Genomic DNA, 24,594 nt, shown 5'->3' with positions numbered 1-24,594 from the left:
AATAAATGGAATTATTTAAATTCATATTAGTATTAAAAAATTTCCTCAGGTGAGATCCGCTAATTCAAGTGTTTGGGTCAGGGTGAAATAGCTAGGAAGAGATAGCAGCAGAGAATTGACCACTTTCCATGAGACCTTTATGTCAAGCAGGAGCACACCTGACATTTGCCTCAGACCAGGTGTAGGAAGTCAGTCCAGCATTTTCTCATTGTTATAAGTGGATAGTTGAGAGGTGGTATCTGCCTATTAGAATGCTTTTGTGTTGCTGTCGAAACATTGCTCTGTTCACACACATAAGTTTCACACTTATGTGCAAAGAGTTTCACACTGTTGACTCGAGATGGTTGCAACTGCAGCAGCAGCACAGTGCTTAAATGAGGTTCGACACCCACCCAAAAAGGGAATACATCAGCAAGTGACTGGACAAGGCCGGGCCTTGTTGCTGGCTGGCCTTAGCTGTCATATTGCTGTCCTTAGGTATACTGCCTCAGGTATGTCTATGGGAGTTGCACGTATGGGCATGTCCTGAAGCAGTGCAGTGGAAATTGCCTGTTGGTCACTGCTTCTATTTTACCTGCCTATGAAGTCCATCTGGACAGGATTTCTGTGCCCCAGCAGAAGTTTGGTTTGTTTCTTTAGCTTGTTCTGTTGTTTGTTTTCAGAAAAAGAAGCATTACAAAATAAAATGTAACTTCAGTGTTTAGTGTAATTTTAGTATGGCTTATGAATAATGTCATGTTTCTATATGTGGCATCATTTTTTTCTTTAAATAATGTGTTTCATATGAGGTGAAAATTTTAACACAGAATCACTTAAACCTCTGAATATGTCTGTAGTGTTTAAAATTACACAAATTGTGTGATGGGTTTTTTTACTTAGATTTGTGGAATGTCAGCAGATTGTCTCCTTCACTACACATACCGTGAGCTACTAGCTGAAGCTGGTTTACTGCAAGCTGACTTGTTTATCTTGAGTACCTGCTTCTGTGTTAAAAACAAGTATTTGCTCTATTTGAAAGGCAATCAAAGATACTAAGAATTAAACGGAACTAGGTAGCATGATGAAAAGGTGTGTTTTTAATTTTCTTCCACAAACTCTTCTATTGACTGAAAACTGCAAGATATACTTATTGCAGTTCTTAGTGGATAAGCGTCGGTGTTTGAAATCCTATTACACCTTGGTGTTCCCCAAGATCCTCAGTCTGACCAAAACTTGATGGACTTCACCATTTCAAGGAGTAATGTGGATAGGCCAAGTCATTGTGATTAGACTGGACTGGCAAAGTCCACAGTGTTCTAATGACAATTAATGAACTTAAGGCTTTCAGCCCAGATTGTCCTATGCACTCAATTACCTTGTGTGTTCTGCAGGCTTTCTGCTTTATTTTATTCCAAATGGATTTAGATGAATTTAGACTCATCCTCTAGGCTTCCTGGTGTGCAAACACCCCCTACAAATGTTAAGGTCAATTTAAATTACCATTGTTAATAGTCAAAAGACTCTAAATGGGTTATCTGTATTATTAAAGATAGGGAAGTGAAATTTCAGTATTTGCTCAGTTAAATCTAAATGTACGTTTGTGGTGCTGTGCACTAAGTCAGGGTTTCATCTTGCTCATTTTTCCATTGTCTTAAATGAAATGCCTGGTTTGAGATAGCTATCCAGGCAGTCCATAGAAGAGGTTTGAGAGGAAATGCCCCAACAGAGGTTTAATTCAATTTTAAAATAGATACTTGAGAAATATGTTTTCCTCTTTTGACGGATTGAAAAGTCGAGAGATTGAGCTTGAGATTTTATTATTACCCCACTGCAGTGAGACAATTACCTTCCTTAGTGTATGAATATGAATAACAGGTGAGATAAACCTCTACATAACTTCAAGGTGCAGACAATTTAGAGGTTTTGGATATATATCGTTAAGTGGGACTTTCTCAAGGAATGCCCATCTACAGCTGATGGGAGGAAGAGCCTAAATAGAGACTTCATGCTTCAAGTCAAAAGTTCAAATGAATAAAATTAGGTGAGATGAAGCTCACCCTAGATACTCTTTTGCTGGAGCTTCATTGACAAACTAGGAGATGGCTTGAAGGTAGAGGAACTCTTATTTAGTTGTTTGTGCCTGAGGTATTCCTGTATTCTGGAGAATCTGATTCCATAGGAGTTTGTATTAAAAACATCTTGCTTGATTTGAGTGTGAACAAAATCATATCTTCAGTTGGTGTCTGGTGGGGTATTTTGGATGGGACGGGTATCCTTTCTAAACCTCTCAGCCAAGGAATGTGGAATCATTTTAGCATCTGTCGCTGAACTTGGCAGAATAATCAAGTCTTCTCATCTAGCATTTTAGCATTTATTTATTTATAACTGCATCTTCATGTGTTTAATTGGTTTCAGTAAGCTAATTTCACAAGCACTGGATGGCAAGGAATTGACGTTGGTGATTTTTTTTTTCTTCTTTTTCTTTTCCTTCAGCAGGGTCAGGTTGGCCTGGGTCTCAAGTCTAATGATAAACTGTCTAATTTCCTTGAGTAAGTATGTATAGTTGATTTTCAAAGACTAAATTCATTACTGAGCTTGGCCCTAGGTCCTCCAAAAATTAAGAAAATAATACACTGAAATGTTGTTTGGTGCTATAGAGAATGTGAGAGGCATACACTTAGGATTGCTTATAGATGAGAAAAAAAAAAGTCTTTGTCAGTCAATTACCTTTATATCATGAAGCATATTTTACTGAATTAAAGCCGACTTTGCTTTCAGGCGTGGCCTGCTTAGTGGAGTGGTTTCGAATTGTTTATTTAGTCAGGCAGATTGGCTCCTTAATGATGGCTAAGCAGGTACCCTTACAGTGACTTCATTTCTGTTTGCAGGCGGAATTTGGAACTTTTGCATTTTTTGACCATGGTTCAGAACTATCCAAGGTAGTAATTTCAGTCCTGCAACGTGGCACAAAAATGAAAGGGTAGCAAGAGGTTTTCATACCCAGTATTGTGGTGGTACCAGATGTTCAGATGTTTTTTTTCTCGTTTCAGTTCAGTCCAGAGGGATTGTATGGAAATGAACTCTTTATCCATGTTATTCTTGAAGATTATTTGAGGTTCAGCTGCTAGTGTTCGGTTCATGTTTTTGCACTGATTTCAGCAAAAGCTAATCCATTTTACTTGAGCTCAGATGACTTCTCTACATTGTCTGTGAAGAGCTGCTTACTGAATTTGCTGTGATACCAGACAGAGATGTATGTTTTCTTTTTTCAGACATCCTTTCAGTTTAGTATATAAACCACCATTTTTCTGTAAAAAGTAAAACCAGAGTGAACTCTGGGATTCAGTAAGATTTTTGTTGCCACATTCTGAGGCTGACGCTGTGTATACTTCTGAAGGGTTTCCAGTGCTTGGATCCACCTAGACACAGTGCTTATTGTACCACAGACAGCTTACAGCACTGTAGGATGACTTGGAGTTAAGATATTACTTCAGATTATTGAGCCTCTTTGTGATGAAATACTTGCACTGTGTATTGTATTAAGAGTTCCTTGTTTTAAACAGAAGCAATTTTTCCATTTTTTACTTCTCGATGGTGGTTCTGTTGTCAAGATTAGATTCAGATGAAGAGAAGGTTATTAACTGGAGAAACTCATTCTGATGCCATTGCAAGTGGAACTAATTTCAGTGCATAAAATGTTGATAGCTTTCAGATATTTACATTTTATATACTACCAAGAATTCTGTTTGGTTTATTTAAATCCTGTCACATTGCCGCAATTAATTACTGGTATTTTTGCCTTGCAATTGAAGTGATTACAAGTGTGTAACATAGCTTCAGGCAGCTTTAAGCCAAAATATAATTTAATATCCAGCTGTTTTTCCCAACACCTCCCTCAAGCCCCAGAAAACATCTAGCTTTCCAGACTCATCTTGAAAAGCCAATAGCCGTGATGTCAGCAGATTGAAGCTCAAACGGAAGTGCTGGGCTCTCAGTCCCAAGGATTTTTTGGACTTCTAGATCACTATCGTTTTTACAAAGAAAATGTTGAAAACCTTTTGCCCAGACATGCTTCCATTTTAAGTGCAATTTCTGTCTAAATGGACCTTCCCTTTGTTTTCCTTTGTGTTTTGAGGCTTGAAGCCTCATTTGAAGCCAAATGGTGCTGTTGCAAACTGCAGCTATATGGCAGTCTGAGCAAGCAGAGCCCAAACTCGTATCTAGAGTGAAACCAACTAATGAGAGGGGGGGAATGAATTATCTGTCTCTCTTCAAGTATCTGTCACTGCAGAAAGCATTTATTGGTTTGCTTGTCATTCAGTAGGTGATGCATTTTCCCCAGAGTCAGCACTGAGCCTCCTGTATGTTATGTCAGGCAGTGATTAACTGCCTTTTTTTTTGATGAGGCATAAAAATGAGACTTTGCCTTTAGAACCTTAGTAAGTTCTGAAATTAATGTTGTAGCTGGTAGAGCATCATTCTTGCCTCTCTGGAGCACAGCTCAAGGAGGGTAGAAGGTATCTGAGGTTGTATCTTGTGCCTGTTGTGAGTAGATGGGCAGCTCTGGGCTCAAGGAATTCACGTGCTCTCCTTAACAGTGCCTCCATTTCTGAACCCTCAAAGACTCTGTGTGCTGTCTGTACAGCCTACCAAGGCTAAGCTCTGGGATGATTCAGGGCAGCAGGCTAATTGGGTATTCCCAGAGGAACCTTCCTTTCTTCATTGATTACAGAGCAAATGTACGAATACAGGCTTTTTGGATACTGCTTAGAGAAGACAGGTGACTTGCCTTACTAATATTTAAAATGAATGAATTAAAATATTCTGTATTCATAATTCCCACTGATTTTAGTTAAATTGTTTTGTTGACATTGGATGTTAAGCCCTTATAAGGAAAACAATAACTTTGCTATTCATATGTTAATTACACCAGATTTTACCATTGTAACTTTCTCTAATATACCCATCAGAATGTCTGACCCTTTGACAGATAAACATGTTATTTATTAAAAATAGTGGCAAAATACCTTCAAAAGAAAGTACTGTGTGATGTACAAGTGCATTGCAAATTCTAGTAATTTAAAGTATAAGTAATTTGGAATATTAAAGCCTTTTGTAAGTACAAAGTATTAGAATATGATTTTTCTTCTTACTGTAAAACTTCACTAGATGTCAGTGTGGAAAGTATTTTTACTTAAATGCAATGGGAACTGTAGAATGAGAAGTGTTAATTCCTTCAACATGTGCAGATTTTAAGATGACAGTTATTAGAATTTGGTGGTAATTTATTTGTAGAAATGCATTTTCAGAGCACTGAAAACAATTTTGATAAGTTCACGCTGGATCCTAAAAATTGTTTCTGTTCAAAAAGACATGAAAAAGCCAAAATTTGTTTCAGTACTTAATAAATTTCTGTAAAAACCAGATATGTACTGTAAATCAAAATGAATTTTTAAAACATAATTTAGACCATTTTTAGGGTTAAAAACTGCCGACTTTTTTGTTTCATTTTATATTCTTGATTATTTTCAGTGAGAAAAAATGTTAATGTATATTTTCTTGCTGTTGGTTTCTGGAAACTGGAGTTGTTTGTATGGGGGTAGCAAGTGTATTTTCACATGCCTCAAGATAGGGCTTAGGCATTAACTTACACACTAAGAGAAGAAAAGAAATGCATATATGTTTTTAGATGTTTAATGCTGATTAAGGAAAGCATTCCTAATCTGTAAGTGTGCTCGTGCATTTTTTAAACTGTATTATGTTTCTATATTACATTTGAAGGATCAGACTCTGTTCCTGCATGAGAAGGTTGGTTGTTTGGAGTTTTTTGGGAGCTGGGGTTTTTTGAGCACTTTTTGGTGTTATTTTATTGAAGCTTCAGTGCTTTTATTGAAGGTTTAGTCTCCTATGAGATAGACTTTTCCCTTTAAATTAATTCCTTTGTGTTTCTGAACTGACACACCAAGCGAAAAATAGTGGTTTAGATACTGTACAGTGCCTTTGGTTCCACAATATTGTTCAAGTGAGCTGCTGCCAGGAACAGTGTACAGATGAGCCTACTTGAACAGTCCGTGAGCACCTGAACACAGGTATTCCTGCTGATGTACAGAGCTAACGAGGGCACCCTCTCCAACCCTCTTCTGTCTGATAGCACAGCAGCGAAGAGATTCAGATGAGATGAGCGCACACTGCTTGCATGCTGCCTTCAGCTGCCAAGTCACGATTTCTCTCTTGAAGTTACTTGCTTTGAACAGAAACTTAAGTGACCTTCATGTTTTTCAGAGCTACCACAAAGTGGTTGATTCTGTGCAAAGGTAGGATATGACTAAGGAAGCCGTAAGGGAAAAAAGAAACCCCTATAAACTATATTTACATGTTTTCCAGCTCTAACTCGCGTAGTAGGTACATAGCCATTAAAAAGGAATCTTCAAAAAATATGACCAAAATAAATTAACTCTGCTGGAGTTCCATCCAAAGTTGTATTTTGGATTGTTTCTAGCTGTCAAGTATATTCTATTTAGAGACAAAAAGGGTGGGTTTTTTTCCTATATACTGGCACCACAAATTTACACCTTTTTTTTATGCCAAAAAGAACATATTTGTACTGAATTTTACTGTGAAATTAAATTTATGCTAGCATATTCAGAGCCAAGGTTTACAGCACTAATTTGGTATAAATCATATAAATAAATGTGCAACTGAAAATCGAACTGGATGTGAAAGCATACCAAAATTAATTAAATGATGAGTACTTTCTTCTCAGAATGGAAAATTCTAGAATCCTCGTTAGTTTTATTGACCTTATATGGGAGAAATCTAGATATGCTTAAGTGTTTGTTGTATTATGGGATAGTTTGGTCATCATTTAACTTAATTGCATTTCCCATGACATTATCACATGAAAAAGTATGGTCCAGAGTTTGGGATTGTAGGTCTTTTTTTGGGATTGTAGGTCTCTCTTTTTGGTCAAGGAAGTACAAGGCACTTGGAAGCAAGTACAGGGTTTGGATTTTGAGAGATCACTGGTGCACCGTGTACTGTAACTCTGGGAACTGCTGCTGTAACAACAATTTATATTGCTCCTTTGGAAATGTCTGCATCGATTTCTGTCAGAGGCTGGATGAAATGTTTTTTTTTTTAACTGTCTGTATTCTATGCAGATCATAGGAAAAAGTCAAAGGACACAAAGCTAGGGTTTACATCTAGTCTCAGCTGTCTCCCCCCTGTTCATAAGTATTCCTGTCCAGTCTATATGCTTGGATCCTATCCTATGCAGTATAGAATCACAGAGTCATGGAGTCGTTTGGATTGGAAGGGACTTAAAGATCACCTAGTTCCAGACCCCTGCCACAGGCAGGGGCACTTTCTGCTAGACCAGGTTGCTCTAAGCTCCATCCAACCTGGCTTTAAGCAATTACAGGGATGGGGCACCCACAACTTCTCTGGCAACCTGTTCCAGTGCCTCACCACCCTCACAGGGAAGAAAGTAGCCTTACGTAAGTGTTTTTTTGCGTATTAAATATTTAAGTAATATAGTTGAAGGATTGTTGTGAATGAAGTTGCACAAAAATGGTATGTTTTGCCTTGCCCTTCTCTGTTACCTAAGACTGTATGCCAAAGAGCTTGGCATAAGTACAACCCTTGTTGTACCTTACAATCTCTACAAGCTTTGTTCCTTTAATTTCTTAAGTAGAACAGCACTCAGCTTGGCTGTAGTTTACACTGCATTTCCTGAGTCCTGGTATTTATCCTCTCCTGTCTACAGCTTCTCACTCTGCTCATAAACCACAACTTAGAATATTTATGACACAGACTTTTGTAGCAATTTATGGAAGTCTTCTCAAGGAATATTAAAGTTGACTGATCTACTCAAGATTGCTGATTTTCCATATGATAAATGTTTTCAAAGAAGATATGCTATGGAAGAGCTAGAATTAGTGATTCTGGTTTACTCTTAAGTTTAAAAAATGGGTGGGGAGAACAAATTAAAAAATTTCATTTAAACAGTAATTTTGTGGACTATCTGTATTGTGGATACTGCAGGAAAATTGTGTCCCATCTATTTATGCTGGGAGGGGCAATGGAAAAATAAAAATCTGAATTTTAATTCATGTTCATTAAATTCAGGCCACCGTCTTCTCCCATTTCCAAAGCTGAAATCTTTCTCAGTGGGATATTATTTTGTGGAGGATAGGGTAGGAACAGAAGCTCATGTTTTAGTAAAAATAACAAACTAGTTTTAGAATAGAAATATCTTCTACTGTTTTTTGGAAATGCTTGCTAGAGGGAAAGTTCTGTAAGACTTTGGCATACAAGTATTTGGTCAGTACATGCCAGGACACAAGTATGCAATGTACTGCACTGACTTATGTGAGAGGAGACTGTTAAAAGCACAATCCTCTTCTCATGACATGGCTGTCTCCTGACAGTTTCCTTGTGTACTAACTGAACCCATCATTTTAGAAGATGTGATACATTCAAGTCTTGGTTTTCTCTAAACCCCATGGCCACAAATAGTACATGGACAAATAAATAGTAATGTTTATAGCCTAGAAAGACTGCTTGTGAAAATGGGCTATTTGAGTTATGGATCCAGGCATATGTGTACTGTGGACAGTTGGGATGTTACCCTGAAATTTGGAATGTCAGCTTGCTCCTCCTCTCTGAATGCTGAACAGGAGTGACACTGATAATCTGCTTTGTATTCCTGTGTTTCATAGAATCATGTAACAGTTTGGGTTGGAAGAGACTTTCAAAGGTCTTTTAGTCCAACAGTCCTGCAAGGCGGAGGGAGATCTTCAAGTAGATCTGATTGCTCAGAGCCCCATCCAACCTGACCTTGAATGTTCCCAGGGATAGGGGCGTCCACCAGCTTTCTGGGCAACTTGGGCCAGTGTGTCACCCCCCTCATTATAAAAAGCTTTTCTTATACCTAGTCTAAATCTACCCTCTTTTAGTTTAAAACTGTCAGCCCTTGTCCTGTTGCCACAGGCTGCTAAAACGTTTGTCTGTGTTTTTTTTGTAAGCCCCCCTTACTGAAAGGCCACAATCAGGTTTCCCCAAAGCCTTCTCTTCTCCAGAGTGAACAATCGTAGTGCTCTTAGCCTGTGCCCATATGGAGAAGTGTTCCACGCCTCTAAACTTCAAAGGGGGTAGTGATGGTGTTCTTTGGGCTCCCTTGTGGAAGAGCTATCTTTTCCTTATCCTGGAGCTAAAGTTAGTGACATTCACAAATTTCTCATTCACTCTCTGCCCATAGGATTTGCTTCTGAGCCAAAATGAGCTGTGGTCACTGAGTATCAATACAAAATTGTTAGCTGAAGAATTATTTTAGTAGCCACACTTTTAAGTTTGTAACTGTACCTGAAATACTTGTGTCACAAACAACAATTTCCCTTTACTGAGTGTACATTTTTCACAGGGCACTGCAGGAGTCCCTGTTCTGGCAGGGGCTGCAAGCACCAGGTATTCCTGCTTTGCTATGTCATGAAGCCCCTTGTCTGCACCCCGAGGTGCACCATTTTTAACACCTAGACATGCTGTCCAGGTTCTAATTGAAAAACCAAAATGTCAGCCTTAAAATGAGAAGCATCGGCCACCTTTTAAAAGGTTTTTAGTTACTTACAGCCTCAAGTAGCTGCCGACTAAGATTTCTAAGAATGTTTCTGTGCTTAACCTCTATTACTTTTAGCCATCTAAGAATCTTTTTCAAGTCTGTTTCTTTGGGAACCTTTTGAAGTTAAGTAAGGGTAAGTCTGAAGGAGTGTGAAATGGGACAAAATTCTAATTTGAAACCTGGATTCTTAAACCTTTTCTGAGATTTTTTTATATTGCACTGGCCCTTGCCCTTTCAGTTGATGTAATATGAGATAAGCCTGTATAATGCAGAATACTGAGAATATTTCATTCATTTTTGCTGCAAGTGCTAAAAAGGAAAAAAAAAACCTACGCCAGAAAAAGAAAAGAAGTAAAGCCTTTGAAAATTGTATTTATAGTATTGGTTTCAAAGCCTTGCAGACAGCATTTCATGAAGGTTGTCTAAATACTTACATCAAGTATTTCAGTAGTCTTTCAGTAAGAATTTAATGTGAAGTTATGCTGTAATTATACATGCACACATCTTTGAATTCTACATTTAGAGACAAAAGTTTGAATTTAAATGGTTCTTAAAGGAGCGGCTGACATTTTGCCAAACAAGAAGAGTCCTCTAGTGTAAAGGAATAGCTTTTCTGTTCCTTCCTGCCTCCTAAATAATGGTGGAGAGGATACTGTCTGGCTGTTACGGCATTTGGGCTTTGTCTGCTGCCATCATCATATCTACTAATACAGATTTGTATCCATAATTTAGCTGAAGATTTATTTGCCAGTACATAGCTGAATGCTTCTAGCTCATTTGGCAATATGTGTTGGCATAGTAGTCATCATGGAAGCAAAATGTATGTTTGTATTTGGATCTTGTGGCAGATGTGTAATACAACGGAGCTACTGCTTTGGCATGGGCACTTTGCTGGCTCTGCCCCCATACGAAGTGTTCCCTGGTTATGATCTGTGATTGTGGCTCATATTGATGTTTATCTGCCTTTTCAGAATGAAAATAGCATCATTCTGTTTTCCTTTTTTGTTGTTGTTGTTCTTGTGGTGTTTCAAAGATAGTGCAGCATCGTACGAACACAGTGGAAACAAAACTTTATAATACACTTTTTCTCAACTCCTATACGGGTTCCTAAAAAAATTTGTAGCCCATCCATCTCATTTGGTAGCTGAAAAGCAGGGGTTGCAGTCAAGGCATTAGAATGTGCAGGTGACTGAATTGCTGTGCAGGCTCAAGTATGTTTAAATTAGTCTATGTGAGTAAGTGTGTATGTAGGGAACAAAAAAGATAAAGAGAAGAGGAAATGCATACTTGCTCCTCTTTTTTACTTTTTTTTTTGGTGGAACTTGGAGCACAAGAACATGTCTTGCAGAGTCACCTTAAAATGTGTATATAGTTTGCCCTCAAAACAGGGTTTAACTACTCTTTTTGGGTAAGTTAATTTGCCGAATAAAATTCCTGCTTCCTAAGAAGCAGCACTCTGTTCATTTTACATTTGCAGGGTATTTTTTAAAAATAAATTTCAACTAGGCTGCTTCATTTCTGCATTTTTCTTTATACTAAAGCTACAGCATCAAACTGGAATGCTGTGTCTCAGTTTTAGCTGTCTTTGTGCAGGCAGAGGAGAATGAAGACAGGAGAAAGACAGGACAGAAAGGGCTGGAAGGAAGGAGAAGCAGCAGTAGCTTAACTGATTATTTGCCGTTGCCTTACACAAATGTGGCCATGCAAACACCACACATTAAACAAACACACTAAAAATTGGTAAAATAAAACTTGATAATGGGGATATTGAACTGTCATTGTAAGTTAAATTCTGGCTGTGGTTAATTAGGTAAAAATGGTGTTTCAACCATGATACTTTGTCTGCCTTATTATTAAATGAAGGGAAAATGTAGGATGAAATAAAACTGTTGCTGCTTACTTACAGGAGCTTCTATTTCCCCTTGTCTATATGTGTATTGTGAGAACACAAAGCATAACAAATAGTGTTTGCATTTAGTTCTGAATACAGTGAGGTCCACAATCACTCATCTCTCTGTGAAAGCGAGCTTCAAAGCCTGTCTGGCTGCCCAAAGACTTTGGATTTCTGCACATGTGATGGATGGGTTCGTTGTTCTAATGAAGCATGGCTGTTGTTGGAGGTCGTGGTCACGGGAGAGAGGCAATCCATCTTTAATGAGGGGCAGTTCTACAGAGGCCTTGAATGCCAAGACAGAGATGGAGCATTTCATTTTTTTATTTGATGTAGAGGGCCAGTGCAGAGACACTATCTTGTTTTACGATTTTTTTTTTTTTAATTACCAAGAAGGTGGGAGCTGTATCCAGTACAAACATTAACCATTTTAATTATTTTGGCTTAGTCCCCAAGTGTAATGAGTCTGGAGGTTGCAAATGTGTGTGTTTCTATGCCCAGATCACTGATGAGATAGGGAAATCAAACCTCTGGCCATGCACAGATGGTGTTAGACTTGCCTGTCTGAGAATCCGTACTTAGGAACTGAGGTCTCACAGGCTGCATGCTAAGTAACCGACAGTGTCTGTAATCAAGGGGAGCATTATGGCCTAGGGAAATTCTTCAGAGCAATTCCCATCAATACAGATAATAGATGTGTGTTTAAAGTACCTCTGATGAGTAGGAACTTGTGTTAGGAGAGGATCCGAAGGTGGATCTTCGCATTGACCAGGCAAATTCTGTTACGTGTATTCTCCCTTTTTGTTTTCTAGACTACTTTTAGATGCTTGATGTTGGTTGTGATGAGGGTAACTGAGCCCTTTTTGTTCAGATCAAGAAGCAGCAAATTAAGAATAACAACTTTTCTTCACTGAATTAGTTGTAGTTGGACTAGTGTACCAGGGGTGTAACTACACACACGACCAGTCTCCTTACACATCTGTTTTGGTTTTAAGCTCTAAAAATGAGATTGTTCTGTCATGGTGGATTTATTTGGTATTTTAATTAGTTTGCCTAAAAACTATGTCTGAATACTGCATATGTGGCTGTTTGAGAAGAAGGTAAAATGCTTTCTCTAAGCGTGAAGAATGCTAATTATCTTTTTCCCCTTTGCTTCTACTCTTAGACCTGTGGGAGACAGATGTTATTTAGCAGAGGGAGGGATGAACATCACTTCTTCCGGGCTCAGAAGTTAAAACGTGAAATGTGTCTGCTGTAGTTCATTGACATGTCTGTTCTTAGATTTTTTCTTTCAATAAGCATCTCTGAAAGGTGACAGGAAACACCAGCACTGTCAGTACAGAATCAAAACTAGGAAAGAGCTATGTGTTCACCAGAAAATTGGAAATTCAACTCATGCTTAGACTTTGAAAACCAGGATATATTGTATAACTATTCACTGAACTCAGCATTCAGGAGTATAATATGTTACATGATCACAATTTTATCCTTTTTTGCTCGTTTCCTTTATTTAAGTTTTGTTTAGTTTAACACTTTTAAACTAAACAGGGACAGATTTAAGTATCTAAGGTAATGCAAGTGCAGGGCTATAGTTAAAAATGTGTTTTCCTTTGGAGTTTAATAATTTGGCAGTTGACCTGTTTCATTTCAGCCTGATTCTCGTGCTGTGTTCATCATCCTGGTATCTGAACAAATGGCACATAAACTCATTTAGAGGAAAGAAGGGTTTGCATATACCAATATTTAGTTTATTTGAGGTTAAGATTTCTATTAAAAAATAGTCTTAAAAGCAAACATTTTTGCTGTATTTTGTTTGTCTTTCAGGTTGATCCAGCTTTGAAAGAAAAGTTAAAACAGAACACTGTGACACTGGAATCTGAATATGAGGTAAAATAAATTTGTTGCTTGAGGCCCATAACCTTGGCTACCCTTGATTACCCTGGCTGCTGGTGGGTTGTATCTGTCCCTAACTAAAATTAGATCAACCATCTGCCTTTGACTCACTGATGTCCAATAAAAACAAGGTTTTATGTAAAGAAAGGTTTTTGAACACACAGTGCTTCTTTCTGAACACAGCTTTACTTTGATGTCCAGGCATTAAGTACAGTGGTACAAATAAATTCAGTATTTCTGTGGTTAAACCTAGTTTATAAATGTAGAGCTGATGTTGTCCTTGGATGGAGTGTGTGTGAATGTAAGTCAACACTTCTACTGCATGAGTTTTGATGATCTTCAGACCAAATTACAGAACAATGTGCATGATGTGCTTTTATGTTATTTCTTGCTTCTGAAATTTATGAAACAACTGTCATTCCTTTCACATGGTTTCAGAAAATTTTATAGAGAAATAGTTCACTCTTCCCTCAGCATTGCATTTTCTTCAAATACTAGTGAGCTCTAAAATGTGTTTTGGCCAGCTTAATACCCAGAGTTTCATAGATTTTCAGGCCTACAAAAAACCGTGTTAGAAAAACTGGAAAAAGTCTCTCTGTGACCAGAAACAAAGAATAAAGCTATTTAAGATTGTTCCTAATGTTTTAAAATTAATTGAATCAAATGTCCAACTAATACTTCATCTGTCTTTGCAGCCTTTATAATGAACACAGGTATTTGTTTTCTTCCCATAGCACATTTCTCTCACATGCCTTTGAAGAATCTCGATTGCACCCATTGCTCTCGTACTCTCATAAGTGTCCAAATGGCAGTACATGGTCTTGATAATAAAACTTTACTATTCTATTACTCTTTCGTGATTTGTTTGAAATAAAAATAAAACTTACCTTTTGTATTTTCACAGGCCTAATTTCACAAAATATCTGCTAGTTTTTAACATTACTGCAAATAGTTTTGGGCTCTCCCCTGCTATAAAGAATTGTGATTTCTGGTGCAGGGAATAAAAAGATGGGAAGTTCCAATGGAGACTCAAAACTTACAAATCCATTAAGTTCTGATTGCCTCTGGGATTTCTGTCTCTCCATTTCCATTCAATATACTGTAAGGCTGCTCTGATTTATTTATGTGGAAGAAAAAGTAAAAAGAACCACAAGCAGTGAAAAGAACCACATCTCAAACTCAATACCAAACCTCAATATCAACCAATCTGTATTCAGACATGCCTTACTTTTTCTTCAGAAGATGAGTAAATAGTTGAAGGACATTATTTAAATAGCCATAACTGCATTATCTTTATGGATAAGTCAATGGTAATAAAATACATCTGGTATAATAATATATTACAAGCCTACTTGGGTAATGAGGCTCTTTTCTGATGGACAGAAATGGCAGAAGCCATCTTACTGTTTTCTTAATCTAAACTGTAGAGAGTTCCCAGACTGAAATTTTTCCAGAGTAGTGCTTGGGTGTTATAGAGGGCAGATCAGTTCAACAAAACAAATGGATTTGCATAATGAAAGTAGATTTAGATTGTTGTTTTGAACTCTAATATCAATATATACTTTACTATGGGCACCAGCTTGAAAGCACATATTAATTTCTTGCTTCAGTGAAACTTGTGAAACTACCAGCAGTCATGCACATACTTTGCAGGCTCCACACTGAGTGTGTGACAATTTTAAGTCACTGTTACCTCTGTATTCTGGTGGACAAAATCTAACCAATCATCAAGTTACAGCTGACATTTAGGAGAGTAGTTTTCTGTGGACCCCAGCTGTTCCAGACTAGAGGAGTTTGGGTGGACATTTTTCTCCTTCCTTTATTTTTTGACTTGTCCAAAATACAGCTCTTAGGAACACCTTCTAATTCAATATATAGGTCACATTGAAGGATTACACTGGTGGCTGTTACTAAATATGGTGTGATAAGAGATCAAGGGCAGTTAAAAAAAAGTTACTGTTTTAATATGTGAAGCCTTATTTTACAATATTATTGGCATTACATCTGCAGCTGTTACTGAGGATACCATGCCAGCTCTTTTGAAGCGTGGCTGCCTGATACATGCAAATGTCCTTTGGTCCTCCCCAAGACTTTTAAAAATATCTTACTGTCCTTACAGAAATGTACATATTGAATATATACTGAATTCTTCTAGAATGTCATAATTTCTCCTATAAGCACACATATATGCCCGTATGGACATATTGCAAAAAATAAAGACATTTCCAATATTTCAAACATGTTGAAGTCTGCATTTTGTCTCTGATGTGGTGGTGGTGGTGGTGATGTAAAAAGTTATAATCACAGACCTGATTTATTGTGAGGAAATTAACATAAAGACTTTTTCTTACCTTCTAATTTACTAAATTATATCTTCTCAAACTATAAAAAGTTTATTTCATACAGGAGTGTTTCTGGTCAGGATACTATTTTGAGGAAGGAAGAATTTACATGTATAATTCATACTGCATTTCTTGTATCTCAGATCTGTTAATAATGGCATTTATCTTGTGCCTTGGGACATGCCAAAGGAGCAAGCTACCTTTGCCTACACTCTCCATTGTTCATGCATTCCTCTCACACACTTTTTTGTCCTCATATGACCAATTAGTCCCTGCTGCTCCCCTTAGCCTAATAAATCACAGCTCTGTCCACTAGTGATGCTGGTACTAATAATGTGAATGTAGTTCTGCTGCTGAGCTGGGCCTTGTAGAACACACTGTAAAAAATGTCAAGTGTTTGACCTGTGAGAAAAGCCTAGAGTATTTTATTTGAAAGGACAAAAATACTGTTTAAAAAAAGAAGATAAAAAAACTCATTCTTACGATGAGTGAAAAACATTCTTGTGGTTGTTTAACAATCATAGTACATTCCTCTTCATGTGTTTAATGCAGTCTAAAAATAACATTCCTTATTCTAGCACTTGGTTTCTATACTTCTGCAAAATTAATGGTCTAATAAACACTAAAAAAGCTGGCCTCAGTTACATCAGACCCCAAAATATAGAATTGTTGTTAAGGGTTTTTCTAGCAAATAAAAGCTTTCTTAAGAATTGACTAACATTTTGCAATGGAAAAAATCACTGGAGTTTGAATCAAATATGTGATATTCAGTGGGAATCAATAGCAATTGAAAGTAGAGGAAAAAATATCACAATAAATAAAAACATGAAGGGTTGCTATGGAAACAGTAAATGAGTAATTTATAAAGCAGAGAAGACTGATAAAAGATGCTAAGGGCATCAGAGCTGTCTGATAAGTAAGCTGACAAGGATATCAGTAACAGGATGGTGTTGCAGCAAACCAAGAATAAAATAACGAGGATGTAAAATCATGATTAACCATGTTGGCAAAGTAGCAACATTCGAAAAACATATCTGTATTTTTTTTTAGGGAAAAAAGTCCTTTGTATTAGAATCAGATGTGCTTCCAAACCCCTTAATAATCAAACGAGATGTTTTTTAATACCTTCTAGACTCTGGTAGTTTATAGCCATGTTCTAAGAATGGGCTTTGAAGACTTCAGTGGCTGCTGAAAATGTCAGTCTGGGATTGATGGTTCTCTGGGAATCATCACTGGGCAGGAAGGTGATGCTATTGAAAGAGTTCTGTGAGATTTGGGACATATAGGCAATGTTGTGTATTTTTTTCAGTGACGTGAAGAAATTGTGAAATTACTAATGTGCAAGTGATATGAAACTATTGCAGTAGTAAAAGCATGGCAAGGCAGGGACAGAGAGCTGTTCATATTACTTGGGAAGATGGGCCCATTAAAAGTGAAAAGTACCTTTTAGAGTAGCCAGTAATTTATTTAAAAAACTGAAGATGCAGGCCAGAGTGGACTGCATTCTGGAAAAGATTTAGGAGTCAGTGAATAAATAATTCAGCTGAATCTTCTAGTGTGATCTTGCACAAAGAGCTAATTCAGTGTATGAATATAAACAGGAATGGTAGATGACCAGGTGATTTTACTTCTGAGTATGGCACTGATGAGGCTGGGATTGAAATTCTGATTCTTCTTTTGGTAACTGCATTTTGAACAGGCCTTTAAGAATGGATTAGGTTGCAGAACAGGCTGACTATACCGGCTTAGGGGTCTAAAAATGCCTTAAAAGAAACTTGAAGATTTAAATAATATTAAAGGTACTGAGAAGAATGTTACTTCCATATAAATACTTTCATAGGAAGAAAGTGATAGCTATTGAACATTTTTTCATTGCAGAAAATATAGTAAAATTAGAAGTAAGATCCATTATTAGGAGATGGGAACATCATTTGAACACAACAGCAAGAAAAATGAGTCCTTTGTGTTTCAGAATATCACAACTGTAAAACTTTGTAAAGTTTTCCTTCAACTGCTTTCAAGGATGGCATAATTGATGTAATATGCTGGTCTGCAAATGGTCAGAGTAGAAAATGCTGTTTTCTTGACTTAAAGAGTATGAATATTGAGCAGGTTTTGTTCCTTATAATTTGATAAATCACAAAAAGTCAACATTAGCTCTGGACAGAAGTTTTTAATTGTTTGCCCTAACAATTACAGCAGAAGTCTGGTAATTGCAGTATTAAAATGTATATTGAGGACAGTTCAAAAATTAAGAGTAGGTGTATGGAGAGGCATTTTGGGAATATAACCTATATATTTACTGTCTTAAAAGAAGAATTTGAATAAGCTCTTCTGAAAAAGATTCAGGCCACTTAATGCTCATTTGACTTAACTTCAGGGATTGTGGTGCCAGCAGAGTGGATGAAACTTTTTTTCAGGGAGTGACAGTGTAGTAACATGGTAATTGCATCCAAGTATGTGGACATCAGGACGATGCCAGTCATTGAAATCTGCAAGTATCTTGTTGCTGTCATTATCAGTACCAGAGGATTACTGATTTTGTTGCTGTTTAAGAATTAACAGATTAGTGTGCTGAATTGATACGCTTCAGTGTCTGTGAAGATACTAGTGGCTAAATGCCTTGAGCTGTTTGAGAGCTGACAAAGATGTTGGGAAAATATCCCCCCTTAGTGACTGTTATGACAGTAAATAGGTTGAGATAAATAAAGAGGTTGAGATACTTTTCTTACCCCTTTAATCACTGTGTTCCTTCCATGCTCTCTTCTTTCTTAGTGCATTGTCCAACCTAGCCATTAGATTCTGACTGCCCTCCAGGTTGTCTGGGACGAGTTGAGTTTCTTGCATTTCAGTTTTTTCACATGTGAAATGGTTTTTTATGTTTTTATTTCATTATGAGTCTTCAACACAATGTTTTGTAGAGAAGTACAAAGTTGTGTTATTTTATCATCAATAGAAACTGCCATGGGAAAGGATTTTAGTTCAAATAGTTTGTGTTAGGCATTTTATTCTGAGTGAATGTACAGTCCATAGCCACCTATAGCTTTGACCTTTTCTTCTTGACATCTTAGTAGTTTCCTGTACCGTAGTTCAATGTGTTCAAACTATAAACTATGTTCATAGTTTTTCGCAGAGAAACACAAGAAGGTGGAATTTGGTGATGGGTATGGCACAGGAAGAATCCTAGTAGAAAAGCCTCTTGCAGGAAGAAGGACAGCCTCCAGAGTAAAGTTCATAGGGTATCACTTTTATCTGGTGTTATTTCTGGAATGCATCTCTATTTAATAGTCCTGTAAATTCTTTCCTGGTCATCTCTTAGCACAGGATTTTCCTTAACTGAGAGCTGTTTCTTTCAGTTATGTTGCATTTGCACTTTCCTTATCCAATAAGAAGACACTGATGTCTCATAGATGGAAAACAAGGTGAGTGATTAACAGTCAGACAGCAAACATGGTTGGGACTGTTATAAATAATCTCATCACCCTTTCTCCTCTCTCCAAAATAGAATCCTTAGTACCAGCTTGCATTCCATGCTTGTTTCCTTGGTTTTTAATGCCACGTGAATTGACCAACTCTTACCATGCTAGGGCCAACACTGTGTGTTGTCTCAGTCACAAAAAAACCCCAAAAGTTTGGGTAGGGAAAGTTGTATCCACACATCATGGCTGAATTCTTTAATTTATTGTGTTAAGGAATGCTGCTAGCCTCTGCCAGGCAGCCAATATAAGGAACACTTTCTTGTGCAGCTGGCTAGGTGGAAATGTTAAGCACTTCTGCCATAATAATGGGCTCTCAGTGGGGAATTGTTGGATCTTTGGTATGAAATATCTCTGAAGTAACTTTAGTGTAGTGTGTGGGAATTTAGCTACACAGCTGAGGCCGTGTATGTTTCTCTCATTGTCTGCTTCTGAAGATGATACAGCAAAACAGATAATTTTGAAGGAAGTTCCTGTCTCAGCAACCAGCAAAGTGACTTTTTGCAAGAATATCCTCCTGTTTGTTTTTCTTAGATTTTTTTCTCCTATTTTGGCCAATTTCAAAAACATTATCTGGAATATTTTGTGATTGTCAGTGTACTTCTAGATGATGTCCACATGGACAATCAAGTCTAAATGTGAAATACTTTAAAAGATTATTAGACAATTCTTGCATGTTCTTTGCTTCTCAAATTATTGTTATCATTATTTAATGTTCAAACTATACTATAAAAATGTAGTCTGCTTTAGCAAGTTACTGTCAGGGAATGGGTCACAGCTTGTCCTAACAGGCTTACTGATCAAACAGAAAAATGAGATGCAAGATTCTGGTGGAAGCTGACCATGGAATTTGCACATTTCTTAGCTAAATAATCAAACTTCTAAAAATTGAATAGAAAAGTTCCCAAGTTTAACCCATGACTTCATTGTGTGTCTCAGCAGTATTGCTGAGAAGTAGCTTTACTGTCACTGGCAGTATAGTGGGGGAATAACACTCCTATTACTGTCCACATCAATTAGACAGGGGGTGTTAGCCACAGAGAAGAAACAGGAGGATTTTTTTTTCCCTATGAGAAATTGACCAACAGCACAAATCAAACCGTAGCTATTGATGTTACTGAAAAACTATTTATGGCTGAAAGATTTGAAATTGTCATGTTAACATTTAGCCCAAATCATAGTTTCCCCACGGAGAAAAGCATTCTGTTTCAGCATATGAATTGATAAGCAAGTTCTGGAAGAGAAGTGAGTGGAAAATCAGGAGGGCATTGTAGATGAGAAGCAGAAGTCCTAAACTACACTAACTGTGTGAATGTTACCTGAACTAACTGAGACCAGGATAGACAGGGAGCATGTGAGAGGCAGAAGATTGTGCCCACCAGTTCGGAAGAGTCGACTGTTTGGTAAAGTTGACCGCTGATTTGAAGGAGTGTGGTTACTTTAAAGTAGTTACTTAACGGCCTGGATTTAAGTTTAATTTGACACTGTTGTTGTAAACCTTCTCTAGTTGTTTCTTTTCTTATGCCCACACACTTCTGTTAGTTTCATAGTGGTAACTGATCACTTCTTGTTGTGGTAATCTTGTAGCCCTTTGCTGTGGTATTCATTGCAGCTTTTTCCTCTCACGTAAGAAACCTTGTTTTTCATATCTCTTCAGAAGGAAAAACACCATGTGTGACTCATGGGTCTCATATTTTTTTATCCTGGTACACCTCATCCTTTTTTTATTAGAGTATCTTTTTATCTTTATTAGAAGGACAGACTGTGCCAGATTTTATATACAGAAAGTGAAAAAATATTCCACACTTCCAAGCATTCATAGTCTTAGGAAGTTGTTTGAAAGAACCCATTTCTGTGGTGTCAGGAGGGCTTTCTGGGCTCCAGATAGGGACGTGCTGTAGAAATCTGTCTGCTCTTCTTAGCAGCAGCAGAACTGTCGTTTTTTACTCTTACTGGTCTCCTGCACTGTTAAAGATCACATACTGCCTTCAGTCAAGTTCACCTTTATTTAGCTGAAAAAGTTGCTGCAAACATCCCAAAAGTCTCTCCCGGGCTGCTCCTATTTTAGAGACTTGTGCTGCAGTAACTAGGACATCCCTTTACGAAGTTTAGTATGATATAAAGTTAGCAAGATCAAGCAGTCAGATTTGGGAAATTCCGTGGTCCTGTTGACTTGGCTAGGTCTCCCAAGTTGTAAATGTAGGGATAAATCTTAGTAAGCAGCACCTCTCTTTCTGGGGCAGAATAACCATAGCTTCTGTACGAGAGAAATGAAAACTATCCTAAATGTACTTAATTGCTTAATTAAAAGTGGAATTTGCTGAATTTGGGATGTTTGATCTTGAAGTTGTACTGCTGCACTCATGCTATTATTTATGTTGGACCTTTCTGAGCTTCGTTTTTGCTTAAGAAAAGAAGATACGCTGAAAGTAAATGACCCATGCATGTGTTCTCTTGACTTTATCATAAATCTTTTGGACTGAGAAGTCCATCTTGGGTGAGCTACAGGTGTAATGCATAAATAGCACTGCATTATCCTCTCAGATTTAATGTGGTTTTTAAGAGATTCTGAATTTTAAGAAGGAAAACTGTTTATAAATTAGGAGGAAATTGTGGCAAGGCCTAATTCCTGATGCAAGTCTGTCTCGTGTTGTTTTCTGTTATGTTAAAAATTCAAGGCTGTGTAATCATGTAGTTTTAACTCAGAGATATAATTGTTTAGTTTACTAAGCACTTTGTATCACTGTAACACCTTCACACAAAACTATGAGAGTACTCTGTGAACAGTAATTAAACTCTGGGACACCTCTGAGGTGGAGGCAAGTTCTGTTTGCATGCTTTGGATCAGGAAAAGGTTGCACAGACAAACTGATGGTATAGTTCCTCAATATACATCTTTTACACATAGTCACTCAAAGATGTTTCTCTTCTCTCTCCACCCAATGTTTTCTTCAGCTATGCTAGTTCAAGTGTTTGCATAGTCCTATGCTTAGATAGGATTTGTTCATAAGCAGTATGAGTTTATTTTACTAAACTATTTTTTTTTTCTGGTCAGAGCACAGCCCCATGTAGTTGAATTGGCATAATTAAAGGGAAAATAACACATGGGGAAAGACTGTCTTAAACCAGTTCACCATAGGTTAATTAATTGTGCCATAGATGAATGCTATTGGATGCCACTGAAGTAAGCAACAAAGCCTCTATTGGTTTTTGCCAGTCTTCAGCAAAGCCAAAAGGAGAAGCAGCTATCTGGATGCTTACATGCCAGTCTGCCCTTCACCCACACCAATTCTTCCCTTAATGAACAACAAAAAAATCTTATTCTGGCCATAGTTTGCTGCTTGATAACTTGTTTGTTTACTAATATCATAAAAACTAAACAGTCTCTAATTGGAAAAAATACTTTTTTTTAAGCTGAGGATTAAATGACTAATCATGGACTATTAAATCCCGGATTATTAAATCACTAATTGCAGATATTAAATTCCTAATTCTTAAGCAAAGTAAGTAACACCCAGTTTATATTAAGAAAATGAGATGTCAAAAAGATGGCTCTGGGAAAGAGTTATAAAAAAACCCCGCTAAAGCCGTATCAGTGTGATGATGAAGTTAGGATTTTCAGTCATGCACAAGACAGCAGATTCAGTGTTAGCTGTAATTCTGTACCTCCTCATCTATATGTCATTACAGAGCTCCTCAATGTACCTTTTGTCTCTTCAAGCTTTTTTGACACCTTTAAAAAACAGACTGTTCAATTGGTTTAATTCTTTCATTGCCTCTTGCAGCCATGAGGATATTTTTCCCTGGCTCATCTTTTGTCTGCAAATGGATTTGCTTACTATAATGATGGGAAATAATTTTCTCTCTGTATCAGAGCTATTTCTTTCTGTGGTGCTCCTCACAGAATTTATTTCATCAAGCTGTAAAGTAAACAGGATTCCCTTATCCCTCCTTTCACATGTGAGAAACTGAGACTAAAGCCAAACATTTTTTGCAAGCGGCCACCTTGAATTCACTCAGCCTGAACATTAATAGCTCTAAATTAATTTCTGCAGACTTCAGTTTGTGTATTGTGGCATGAAGACTATCCTGCAAGAGTAGAATTCAAACTCTTCTCAAAATTTTATTTTATTTTAAGGCTGACAGAGGCTTATGAGTTCTGCTTAAGCCAGGCATTTGAACCAGCAATTAAGAAGTCTTTTAGACCTTAAGAAGGTCTTTTTATGTCCTTTTGGGTACCTTTGCACCAGTCAAGCTGTTTAACAAGTCTTAAAAGTCAAGTGTGGCAAACAGTTGAACATATTTTTCTTTTTCACTGTGCCTGTCTGAATAACTGCATTTTTTTCCTTGAATTTACAGCTTCTGTCAGTCCTGTACTCTTAAGAGGCAGTTTAGCTGATTTAGGGAGTGAATCAGTAGATTTAATGGACTATACTGATCTTACTTTAAACAGCTAATTTTCAATATCCTTTGGGCTATTTTAGACAAGCAGGAAAAGTGCTGCTGATCTGATCTAATTACATTTCATTGTAGTCTCCAATGATTGACTGTTTATCACATTTGAATTGGGAGAAGAAGTCTTTTGGTTTTTAGCCTTCCAGTTCATATGAATTTCAGTTTAGTAAAAGCTGGAAGTAGTTTAACATGTGATGTGATGTCTTCATAAAGTTAGGTAGGCAGAGTCCAAGTGGCTAAAATGAAAAAAATAAGAAATTAAGAAGACCTAGCCAGATGGAATGAAAGATATTGACTTCAACTTGATCTGAGAGCAGAACTAGATGCATACCTGAATTCGCACTGTACAGCTCAGGCAATCTGAAGGACATGTGTAACTTTGCAGCTTGTGCTGCACCTAATTAAGAGAAGGACTGTCAGTCTGGTCTTATTCTCATCACTAAGATGAATTTTAAATGTAGCTATGTGCATGTCTTTAGCCTACATCTAATGTAGCCATTTATTCTGGGGTGATACTGTTGTAAGAATTTTCATGTCAGTGATCAAGCAACAAGGGTAGGTTTTACTCAATTGTACGTGAGGTGCTGTCCTGGTTTAAGCCCAGCAGCCAAGCCCCACACAGCCGCTCACTCGCCACCCCGTGATGGGTTGGGGGAGAGAATTGGAACGGTAGAAGTGAGGAAACTCAGATTAAGATAAAAACTGTTTAATAGCTAAAGCATAAGGTGCTGGTGTAAGCAAAGCAAAACACAGAATTCATTCACCACTTCCCATGGGCAGCACGTGTTCAGCCATTCCCAGGAGAGCAGGGTGCCATCACGTGTAAAGGTGGTTTGAAAGAAAACTCCATCTCTCTGAATGTCCCCCTGTTCCTCCTTCTTCCCCCAGCTTAACATGCTGAGCATGGTGCCATATGGTGTGGGATATCCCTGTGGTCAGCTG

General features: G+C 37.4%; 1 protein-coding gene across 2 annotated transcripts in view; it reads left to right on the top strand.

Moving 5' to 3' along the window:
- LOC125328026 (cytochrome c oxidase assembly protein COX16 homolog, mitochondrial) overlaps window positions 1-24,594 on the top strand; it is a 45,184-nt gene that overhangs the window by 17,532 nt on the left and 3,058 nt on the right. For both annotated transcript variants that reach the window (XM_048308203.1, XM_048308204.1), the window contains one exon: window positions 13,311-13,373. In XM_048308203.1, the coding sequence (XP_048164160.1) occupies window positions 13,311-13,373 (63 nt within the window). The remainder of the gene's footprint in view (window positions 1-13,310; window positions 13,374-24,594) is intronic.

The sequence above is a fragment of the Corvus hawaiiensis genome, chromosome 6 (genome assembly GCF_020740725.1).
Source record: "Corvus hawaiiensis isolate bCorHaw1 chromosome 6, bCorHaw1.pri.cur, whole genome shotgun sequence".
Classification (NCBI taxonomy): domain Eukaryota; kingdom Metazoa; phylum Chordata; class Aves; order Passeriformes; family Corvidae; genus Corvus; species Corvus hawaiiensis.
Note: the sequence above shows the minus strand (reverse complement) of the source record. Positions and strands in the feature narration are given on the sequence as shown.